This window comes from Amblyomma americanum, unplaced genomic scaffold, assembly GCF_052857255.1.
Source record: "Amblyomma americanum isolate KBUSLIRL-KWMA unplaced genomic scaffold, ASM5285725v1 scaffold_12, whole genome shotgun sequence".
NCBI lineage: Eukaryota > Metazoa > Arthropoda > Arachnida > Ixodida > Ixodidae > Amblyomma > Amblyomma americanum.
The window spans coordinates 2552479-2564480 of NW_027526484.1; the positions used below are offsets into that span (position 1 = coordinate 2552479).

The following is a 12002-nucleotide window of genomic DNA, read 5'->3' on the forward strand; positions in this document are numbered from 1 at the left end:
GCAGGGATGTTGGAGCACGTTGCAGAACCGAGGGCGCTTGGGGCTATCTCTTTGCAGGAGACAGGACTGGACGTGCTTGTTCGGTCAGAACCACCACAGACAGCTTGGCCACCAGACCTTTTTATGCTAAGTCAGGTGGCAGAATCTGCCGCTCGCTGTGAACTGAAGCAGGAAAATCTTGGTCAGGAGGCGCCAGTGACGGCTCTGCCAGCTTCCCCCGAGCTTGCTCCGGCCCCTGTGCTTGAGTCCGTGGCACTTGCAGCTTCATCTGAGCCAGTGCAGCCAACCACAACGGCGCTGCTGCCTCAACTGGCCGAGTCTGGCCTGTCACCCCATCCAGAGGCTGCATTTGAATCAGAGCGTAAGTATTTCTGATTTCTTGTGCAGGTTGCAGAACCATGCGTACGTTGTGAATGACCTGATGCATGGCTTCACTTTGCAGCTTGTACTCTAAAATTTGGGTGAGAACACTGGATGGCAGGGACACAGTGCAGGCTTTCAATGTGTGTTGGAACAATATGGCTGCATTATATCAAGCTGTCAAAGGATTGTTATGATGCCATCACAAGTAACTAGGTGACAGCATGGACTTTTATTCATGGGCAGTAACTGCGAAGCATCGCAATCTGAGGCTTGTTGCTTGGGTGAAGGTGATATGTTTCGTAATTGGGCTAAACGGCAGTAACAGCCTGCTGCCATCATGATTAAGAAATAATTTGATTTGGTCTCTTTTTAATTTGTGTGTGTGCGTGTGCATGCGTGTGTGTGTGTGTGTGTGAGAGAGAGGATGAATTTGAGAATGCATCCGAGTGCAGCATAATGTAATCTTAAAAAGTTCAGAGCATAATTAATGCCCCATTTTCAGTGTCTAGTGCAGTCCACCAGTGTCACACCACTAATGTTCATATCACTGCAGTACTACGTAAAGAAGCCACTGCTTTGCTTGAGGTTGGACGTGATTTACAAAAAATTGCAAATTGGAAGGTTTTACTTCCTGAAGCCCATGATGTGCATCGTAGCGGAAGGCTCCAAAGTAACTGAAACCACTATCGCACAGCACATGGGCGCCTTTTGTGTTTTGCCTCCATCGAAACGCGGCCGCCGTTCCTGATACTAAGCCCAGATCCTTCAGCTCAGTATCCAAGTGCCCTAACCACTGAGCCACCACGGCAGATGGACGCTTTGTAGTCACTTCGAAAGACTGTATTTGCAGATAACCTCCATGTTGACTTCCAGCTTGGTCAGTTCCACCATGGTCCCCACTTTGTTGCAGTCACTGGCTTATGCTTAAGGATTCTCTTGCAGTTATTTTCTTTTGCAGCAATATCTGTGTTTGGGAGGTTAAGTGGCTTTTAGACGCAACAATGTTAGTGCTTCAGAATGGCTATCTTCATACTGATCTGTGAGAATACAGCTAAGTTGGCTAAGGAACATGTACTTTCTGCAGTCATATGATCCATGCCTGTGTGCCTAGGATTTGTCGCTACATTCTTGCTGGAAAAAAGTCACTGGTGTGCCTGAGGTCTATACTATTTGCTAGCCCAGACTCGGTGGTCTCCTCAGGAGACAATATTGTTTGCGGGCGACCTCCACATTGACCTTCGCCTTTGCCGTTTCCACCATGATCCCCACTCTGTTGATTGTCATCACCAGCTTAGCTTAGGGGCTTTTTTGATGCTGACAGAGAAAGTTGCCTGGCAAAAGAATCCAGGTATTGTCTGCTGCTTCATGTTTTCTTTGCAAAACAGTTTACTAACAGTTATGCCCACATCTAGCTGAATCATAAAATATAAGCATCTGTGGACTGTGCATAAGCCTGGAAAGGTGCAGTGGCAGCTGTAGGGTCTAGAGCATGGGCATAATTCTCCAGTTCTTTGACACTGCCCATATTGTGGATTCGTATTGTCTCTACTTGAATTGCAACAACTGCCTGCTGCAAAAGTTGGCTGCGCCTGTCAGTGTCTGTTTGAACTGTGGTCTTGCTGCTGTGGTCTGCTTCTGTGTTAGAACCTCAGCCATTCACACACTGCTGGCGCAAGAGCAACTTCAAAGTATCCAGGCTTTTTGATCTCCAGAGTGAAATCGGGGTGTAATGGTCATTTCCCTTTTAACTCTAGTTATTTTTCTCTTTAAGAAAAGGTGGCTATGGAAAAGCCTACCCATGGAGGGCCAGACTCCTCGAAGCAGGCATTAAAAATCAGCTGGAAAGTACCCTTCATGAAGAGGAAGGATTCGTGATAAAAATTCAGATTTCATGCTCGTACTGTTCCACTCAATTGAACGCCACGTAGTAGTAGTGCACAGGTCTGCAAGTAGTTTTATGTTGTGTCGCAATATACATTGTTTTCTGTCCTGAGCATATGCAGTTATTACGTGCAAATTTTCAACCATGTTCAAACCTTTATTCTTTGTGGACTCATGCTTACTCAACCACTGCCACTCAAGAATTATTCTGTTTGACGTAAGTGGCAGTGCAGATGAGAAGGGAAAATTGGAGGGGAAACTTAAGCTCCACCTGAAGAGTTTAACGTGATAGCGTTAATGGTTTAGTGCCACCATATATGTGGAATTGATCATTGTCGACCATAAGGGCTCCTCCTACCGCTCCTTGCCCTGCAATGGCAGGTGCTGCCAGCAGTGGGGCGTGTGAGACCCAGGTTGATCTTCTGGCCGTGGCAGTCACATTTCAGTGAAGATGAAATGCTGGAGGCCCCGTGTGCTGTGCGATGTCAATGCACGTGAAAGGACCCCATGTGGTGTAAATTACCAGAGTCCTCCACTGCGGCATCACTCATAGCCTGAGTCGCTTTGGGATGTTAAACCCCATCAAACGAAATCAAATTTAAATTCCACCTGTCATGGTGGGCAGTTTGCTCACAATCCGGCAGACAGGTTTTGATGACATCACAAAAGCCATGTGACCGAGGTGCCCCACCTGCCTCCTAGGTTGCTTCTCTGGGGATTTTTCGTGTATTTTTCGCTCACGGATAATGACGCCAATGCCGATGACGATGCCAGCTTTTCTGCATGTGTGTCCTGTGCCTCACCACGACCAGGCTTTTGCATTTTCAGATCAGAGGTAGGATGTCACAGAGCATGAGGTGCGCATGAGGCGAGAATTGTTCAGTAAGAAGTCTCCTTTTAGGACCAGCAGAGTGTCAATTTTTTCCGCAGTTATTTATTGCCTTTAAACAGTATAACGTTACGCTAAGCACAGACAATTTTTTTTTATCCTGCTTGTCAAGAGGTTTTTCTCTTTTGCCGGGGTAGGACAGGAACATACTTCAGCTAAGAGTAGTGTTCTTGGAAAGTGTGAGCCATTAGCACAGACAGTGTAAACAAAACTGGAGGTGAATGCAGGGTGTCTCTCTTTTTTTTTGGATATAGCGAATAGGCGAAGCAAAGTCAGTGTTAATTATGAAAATGCCTCATTTCTTGGCCACTTCTATCTCTCAATGGTGAAATCTTTTACAGGATAGGTTTGCAAGTAGTATTGATTTGTTAATTGTCCTTCTAGCTTCTCTATGGTTTTTTGTGTACTTGCACCACTGACTGATTTGTTCCTCTGTGTGTGCATGTGCATTTGGAAATCGGTAGGGAGATATTTCTGCCGGCAGTGCTGCTGGCGGCATTCAAGGTGTGGGTGGGTAGCTTCACCTTGCATCACTGAGGAACGTATGAGGCAAGGTGTCTGCAGGCTGCTTCTGTAGCTTATACCTAACCTCTTACCTAAGAGTGGAGAGGCCATTTGATTGAGTGCGTTTTTAGAAAAGAAATTGCTGTCGATCTGCTCCTGCTGGGTCCGTCTGCGGCGAAATGCATTTAAAGACTGCCAACCAACGTGACACTCATCGATGCACTTGATACTTTGGTTGGTTTCAGTGTCAGAATCGTCGCCATTGCACTTATGCATTGTCCAGGTGAAACAGTTAACAAGCTCACAAGTAAAGCGTGGTGCTAAAGCCTGCAAATGAAGGGGAAATGTTGAAGAATGCTATGCCTTTGCCAAATTTGTTTTTACCTCCTTTTCTTGAGCTAACCCTTACCTAGTTTTCTCCGCCACCGCTACCTTTTGCCATTGGAGGAAATGAAATAGGATAGCTGCACCTCAATGGGGGCGTGAAATTGCAAGAAAAAAAGGAAGTCTCTGCTCAATACATGGAGCCTGATATGGAGTTGGACCCTCTTTGTCTCGTGCTCATGTTTACCAGCATGTATAATTAGCCCATCAATGTCATCCAAATATCCGTAGTAGTTTGCAAATTGCGTTATTAGTTAGTGATTGATTAAATTTAACTTTGCAGAGATATCAGTTGTGTCTTCCTAGGTGTATGCTTTCCATTCTTTATGAGGGCGCGTTTGAAGTGGGGCACTCTTTGAATACTTTTTGTTTGAAACCTTGGGGAGGAGCTATTGAATGCCTATTTGCAAAAAAAAAGTCAATTTAAGGTTTTCTGCTCTCGGTGGGGATTTTGGAAATAACCCAGGTGACACATTTCCTGTTCCTGATTGCAGCGCACCCAGCAGCAGCTGCGTCACCAGCCGAGCAGCGCGACCTTGGAGCCGAGCTCCCTGTGGTTTGCCCCATGACAGTGCGGACTTCCGCGGCTGCAACGTTGACGGCCTCCGGCACAGGGCAGCTGCGAGAGGGGACACAGCCAGCTGAGGCAGCGCACTTACCTAGCAGGGCAAGGCCATCAAGGGAGGAGAGTTCGTCGGAGGAGGCGGAGCAAAGTGCCACAACTGGACAAGAGTGCCCACTGCAGCCACAGCAAATGGGGTCGGTGCTGGCGGCACTGATGGCAATAGTAGAAAAATTGGGGCAGATTTCGGACAACATGCAGCTGTTTAGAAACGAGCTCGGGCTGTGGTTTAGGCCAGACTTGCATCACCCTACGGAGCTGAGGGACAGGAGATGTGCCTCATGTGGCCAGGAGCAGTCATCAGGAGTGGCACCACTTCTGGTCAGGGGGCAGGAAGTACCGGGCCAGGAACAGGTGGGTGAAGTCAGAAACACACCTTCGTCATTTGCGTTTTGACAGTTCATATTGAATCAAGTCAGGTTGCGATGAAGCTGGCCATTAGACTCCCATTGGCATGTACTTGCTGACTGTTGGCTGTCCATATTTGCTGCTGTATACTTGTTCTGCACTGTCGGTTTTTATTTTCTTTGGCTACAATTGATGTGTGTGGGCGGTTCACGGGAAGTTGCTGTTAGAAAAAAAATTAGTGAATTCACAATTCTGAAATCTTCAGGGAAAGTGTTTTTTTTTTCGTGCTGATTTCTGTGATGTCTTTTCATTTTGTGCAAAACAGGCACTTGAGCACTTACGTAATATTTTATGTAAGCTTTTCGCCGAGAGTTTTTAGGAATTTTTCAGCACAGAACTTGCTAAAAGACATGTCATTGGTTTACCGGAATAAAATAAGGGTAAAATTACTTGCCGCCTATCATAGAAGTTGAGTTATATTGTTCTGAAGTTGCCACTTCATGGCTGGAAGAAAAATTTTTATTTGTTTTTGCAGTGGCGACTTCAAAATCGTGTAACCAGTTCTATGATAGATAGGACGATAATTTTACTTTTATTGCATTCTTCAATGTCAAGAGAAACCAATGGGATGCATTTTGGTAAGTTCCCTGCAGCAGAATTCCTTCAAAGCTCTCGGCAAAAAACTTACATAACGTATTACATAAGTGCACAACTACTTGCTCTACACAAAATTAAATGACATATATTTGGAATAGGGAGGCTAAACCACATGTTCCCTGAAAGTTTCATAGTTGTGACTGAGGTATTAAAATTTTTTTTATGACCAGCTTCACCCCTTAAGGTGAGACGCGGGTCTTGAAATGATCAAAAAGTGCAAAAATTTCGATTTTGCAAAAATGGCATATTTGGGATCAATACACACTAAAGTTCCTGTCTAAAAAGCTTGAAGGTCTAAGTTCAAGATCCAACTACTAAGATATTGCTACGCTACTAACTACTCTAGTGGTGCCATACAGCGGCTAAACTGCATTTCCTGGCAGTTGGCAAGCCTTGAGCCATCTCGGGGCTAGATGCTTCGTCTTCTTCATCTCTCATGCTGCCTGCTGCCTTGCGCGTTCCAACGTCTTGCGCGTCTAATTAAAGCAAGTAAACCAGCCCTGCTTACGCCAACCGTTTCTCAGTGACATATTTGGTGGAGGTGCTGGGTGATGGCCCATGTACGCTGACCTCGAGGACACCTTTGACGTCAGCTCTCAACGCGTGGCTACAACACCAGTCCACAAGGCGAGCCGCAGCCTGCGAGGCCTACAACCCGAGTTCGGCCAACTGAAAGCGCCGGTAAGGGCCATGACATCCACCGTGGCTAGCCAGACAAGTCAGCACTCCGGGATTGCCCCGCCATTTGTCCTTCATGCACCTCGATCGCCGCCACCGTTCCACGAGGACAGGTTCGAGGACGTCGAAGACTGGTTGGCCAGCTTTGACCGAGTGGCGGGTTTCAATGAGTGGGACGGCGAGCGCAAGCTGCGCAACGTCTACTTTGCGCTGCAGGACTCGGCCAAAACCTGGTTTGAGAACCACAAAGCTTCCTTTACCACCTGGGAGGCTTTTCGTTGAGAGCTGCTAGCGACATTTACCAGCAGCGAAAGAAAAGAGAAAGCTAAAATCGCCCGGCGCTCGAGATCACAGCAGCCGAATGAGGGCGTCGCGATGTTCATCGAGGACATGACCCGGCTGTTCAATCGGGCCGACCCTGCTATGCCCGAAGCCCAGAAGGTACGCCACTTAATGCGTGGCGTAAAAGAGCAGCTGTTTGCCGGACTGGTCCGTGACCCGCCACGAACAGTGTCCGACTTCACCAAGGAGGCAATGAGTATCGAACGCTCTTTACAGGAACGGGGCGCCCACTACGGACGACAGGCTACTGTAGCAGCCGCTTCTCAGTCCCAGTACACGCCTACGTCGCTGCCCGCCGAGGACCTTTGGGAGCTTGTAAGAAGCCTGGTGCATGAGGAACTGGCGAAACTTCGCTTTGAAGCTCCACAGGTCAGCGTCGCTGCCGTTACGGATGTGGTCCGCGAAGAAATCCAACGAGTTGTGCAGCCACCCCCCGCTCCACACCCGGTGCTCTCCGTTATGACGTACAGCGAGGCGCTACGAAGTCCTGGGCCAGCAATGCGAGCCTTTTCCCCCATCGCTCCTGTGGAATACCTGCAGGAGCCAATCGCAACAGCACCCTCCGTGCCGCAGGAGTTTAGGCCCCCCATGAACAAAGCGCACGTTTGGCGTACGCCAAACAATCGGCCACTCTGTTACCACTGCGGAGAGCCTGGCCACATCCTCCGCCACTGCCCCTACCACAGGATGGGTTTAAGGGGGTTTCCACCTGACGCACCTCGACCACGCTACGGTGAAAGACCACGGGATATCGAACAGTACCTGGATGAAAACATGCAATCTTCGACCTCGCAGCGACGCCAGTCCCGATCGCCATCCCCAAGACGGTTCTCTTCGCCCGGCCGCCCGTCATCCTCTGGCCAGTTCAGAGGTACGTCCCCACGTCGGGAAAACTGAAGACGGCGTCCTCCGGGGGTAGGGCTGCCTCTACTGGACCAAGTCAAGAGCCTCCACTCGATGATTCGCCGCGACGCTCCGACCGACGACGACCTGAGCCGACGACCTCGACGACGTGCTGCGACCGACTGGCCTCCCCCGAAATTCCGGTATCCGCCGACAACCATGACGTTACCACACTCGTGGATACCGGCGCCGATTTTTCGGTAATGAGCAGACGGTTAGCCACGGTCTTGAGGTAGGTTCTGACCCCTTGGTCTGGGCCGCAGATCCGGACAGCTGGTGGCCACATGGTAACTCCGATCGGTGTCTGCACTTGCGAATCCAGATCCGCGGTGTTACTTTCCCTGGCTGCTTTGCTGTGTTACCCGAGTGCTCCAAAGACCTCATACTCGGTTTGGATTTCCTTCAAGAGTACGGTGCCGTTATCAACCTCCTGGAGCTAATCGTGTCGTTTTCCACCCAAGGTCCTGTCGACGACGATACCGAGCCACGCAGGGCTAAGTTATGCGTCTGTGACGACCACGTTTTGATCCCATCAAGATCCAGCATGTTTGTTACTGTAGAGTGCGATAACAGCACCAAAATTCGTGGCATTGCTGAAACCACCATGTCGCTGCTCCTTGGTCGGCAAGTCTGTGTTGCTCGAGGAATTGTTGAACTGGACAAGGGCCGAACCGAACTCTTGGTGACCAATTTTGGTTGTGAACCTCAGTGTTTGCCTGGCAGAACAGCTATTGCGTATTTCGAGGAACTCAGCGAATTTGTGGGACAGCACGCTTTGTCCGGAGCCCCGGCATCAGTGGAGGAACCGACCACTCCCATAAACACTGATGTGAACCCAAACCTCCCAACTAACCAGAAACGCTGCTTGGAAAGCGTTATCCAGTCTTTCTGCGACTGCTTTGCCTCGACATTCAAGGTTAGGCAGACACCGCTCACAAAGCACCGAATTATAGTTGACGCCAACCAACGGCCGTTATGTCAGCTGCCCTACCGCATCTCTTCGAAGGAGCGCGATGTCATTCGCCGCCAAGTTCAAGAAATGCTCAAGGACAACGTGATACAGCCGTCGACGAGCCCGTGGGCATCGCCTGTTGTTGTAGTGGCAAAGAAAGATGGAACCCTACGGTTCTGCGTTGATTACAGACGTTTAAACAAAGTCACTAAAAAGGATGTTTATCCTCTCCCACGTATTGATGACTCCCTGGACCGGCTGCGCCACGCCAAGTACTTCTCATCACTAGATTTACAAAGCGGCTATTGGCAAATCGAGGTGGACGAACGCGACCGGGAAAAGACCGCCTTTATTACACCGGACGGTCTGAACGAATTCCGGGTGCTCCCTTTCGGCCTGTGCTCGGCTCCTGCAACCTTCCAGAGGATGATGGACACCGTTCTTGCCGATCTCAAATGGCAGTCCTGTCTCGTGTACTTGGATGACGTTGTCATCTTTTCTGACACATTCGAAGAGCACCTGAGACGCCTGCGCGCTGTGTTCGAAGCAATTCGGTCGGCCGGTCTTTCCCTGAAGCCCGAAAAGTGTCACTTCGCTTTCGAAGAGTTGAAGTTTCTGGGCCACATCGTGAGCGCTAAAGGGGTTAGCCCAGACCCCAATAAGACTGCTGCCGAGGCTGCTTTTCCTGTGCCCACCGATAAGCGCAGTGTGCGCCGCTTTCTGGGTCTCTGCGCCTATTATCGACGTTTTGTGCAGAACTTCTCTCAGATCGCTGAGCCCCTCACGCAACTCACGAAAGATTCCGAACCATTCTTCTGGGACCTGGAGCAACAGCAAGCTTTTGAAGACCTCCGCACTCGTCTCCAAAGTACGCCCACCCTTGGACACTTCGACAAGTCAGCCGACACTGAAATACACACAGACGCCAGCAACATCGGCCTCGGTGCGGTCCTTGTGCAGAGGCAGGATGGTCTCGAACGCGTAATCGCATACGCGAGCCGCACATTGTCACGATCTGAGGCAAACTATTCCACCACCGAAAAAGAATGCCTGGCCATTGTGTGGGCAGTAACAAAATTTCGCCCGTACCTATACGGCCGCCCTGTCAGGATCGTCAGCGACCACCACTCGCTGTGTTGGCTGGCGAACCTCAAAGATTCCTCGGGACGGCTTGCACGCTGGAGCCTTCGACTTCAGAAATTCGATGTCACCATCGTCTATAAGTTTGGTAGGAAGCACAGTGATGCCGACTGTTTGTCTCGTGCTCCTATCGAGAACAACCGAGCTGACCCCGACGACGATTCTGTTTTTCTTGGTGCTATCTCCACGTCCATCCTCATTCAACGCCAAAGAGACGACAGCAAACTACGGCCCCTCATTGAGTATCTAGAAGGAAGCGCTCAGTCTCCCCCGCGAATCTTTTCGCGCGGGCTGTTGCCGTTCTGTTTATGTGACGGCGTCCTGTATAAGAAAAACTACAGTCCAACAGAAGCTGTCTATCTATTCGTTGTGCCTACGGCCCTTCGCGACGAAGTCCTGCAGGCGAGCCATGATGACCCATCTTCTGGTCACCTGGGTTTTTGTCGAACTTTGGCACAAATACGGCAAAAATACTACTGGCCAAGGGTTGCTGCAGTTGTGAAACGTTACGTAAGAACTTGCCGCGAGTGCCAGCGTCGCAAGACGCCGCCGACTAAGCCAGCCGGCCTACTCCAGCATTTTGATCCGCCTCAGGTTCCCTTCCACCAAGTTGGCATGGACATACTCGGCCCATTTCCGGAGTCCTCACTGGGCAACCGCTACATTGTGGTTGCCACCGACTACCTCAGCCGATACTGTGAGGCTAAAGCTCTTCCCCGTGGTACTGCTGACGAAATTGCGAACTTTTTCATTCAAAACATTGTGCTTCGTCATGGTGCACCCACCATTGTTTTAACTGACAGGGGAACAGCGTTCACCTCGGCCCTTACGCAGGAGGTTATGCGCCTAAGCGGCACCAGTCACCGCAAAACAACCGCTTACCACCCCCAAACGAACGGCCTCACCGAACGGCTCAACAAGACGACCGCCGACATCTTCAGCTTGTGCCTGCTGTTATAACGGGACACTGAGTATAATGCCGTTAAAAGTTTGTTTATGGAAAATATTCACTTAATGGTTCCTCTTTTTGGCTTTGTTCTCTTTTGTTTGTCAGCCAAAAACGCAGTTATTGGTGAGCAGATTGGGTTTGAAAATGGAATTCCTTTTTTTACCATTTTATTTGGACTTGCGCCGTCAAGAGTAAAACACAAGAAGGGCTACGTAACGTGTAACAAACATCTGCAAAAGTATACGGTAATGTCTAGAAGAAATCTATTTTAAGATGTCCTCTGCACAATGAGGCAAAAAGAGGTGTTATATGCCTGCTAAAACTCCGCCAACAAAGATCTAGAAAACTTCTTCGTAAGAACTCTCTAAGAACATATTTAGATATTTTTATTTTTTGGAAATGGCTGCTTATATGAAGCCTGTAGACACCAGATCAGAATGCTATATATTTAGAACCCTCTAAAATCAACCAGTGGGATTTCATCAGGCTTAGTGCTCATGCTTTTTTTAGAGCTGCAGATTTTATTTGCTCACATATGTGCAGTATTGCTCGAACCGCAAAGGTCAGGTAGCTGCCCTTTGCAGCATAGATACACATGCAAATGAGGCAAGAAAACCCGCTTCATCAGTCTCTGCCATAGGTTATTATATAAGTGTCCAATCAAAAAAAAAACTAAATTGCGTGGCATTAAAATTGGAAGTAGCAGGATGCTTGCTTTGCAGAGGCCGCCTTACAAATTTCTCTTACACTGAGAAGTTTCGTACCTGCAGTTTCATACCTGCATACGTTCCGGAGTAATCTTCTCATCAGAGAAATTTTTAAAACATTTGGTGGAAAACGTATATTTAGAAAAGTTTATAAAACATTTGTGAATAAACCTCTTTTGTCAGTATGTTTTTAAAACATTTTTGGACAAGCCTCCATTATTTGATGAGGTGTTTTTTAAATGTTTCAATCTAGAGTTGCACGCTGTTAACGTTTGGAGTTGTTTGAAGACGTTTTATAGAAGTTATGTGTTTCATGGGAAGATACTCCAAGATTTATATTTCTGAGGTGTACGGTGGTGGTGTAACTCAACCCTCAGGGATCTGTGCATAAGAAAAGTATATCTTGACACCATGCCGCATTTTGCTTGCGAAAACGGCCTGTGGTGGCGATGCCTGTAAATCATTTCTGGATGGTTTCTGTAGCTTATAAGGGTGCCGTTTTCAGTTAAAAGTAGCCTCCCTGTTGTTTGGTGCTCCAGTTGCGCCATTTGCGCTTTATACATTTACATTTTGCTGCGCAATTCTGCTCCAAAAGCGGAAAATTGATCAATATTGCTCCTTAGCTGCGCTAAAAAGAAGTCGCTGTCACAAATATTCTTGGAACCATACTGGCTTTCAGTTGG

General features: G+C 48.5%; 1 protein-coding gene across 1 annotated transcript in view; it reads left to right on the plus strand.

Moving 5' to 3' along the window:
* Positions 1–6: 6 nt before the first annotated feature.
* LOC144111888 (uncharacterized) overlaps positions 7–12002 on the plus strand; it is a 49494-nt gene continuing 37498 nt past the window's right edge. Inside the window, exons 1-2 of the mRNA XM_077644916.1 lie at positions 7–361; positions 4516–4997. Coding sequence (XP_077501042.1) covers positions 7–361; positions 4516–4997 — 837 coding nt within the window. The remainder of the gene's footprint in view (positions 362–4515; positions 4998–12002) is intronic.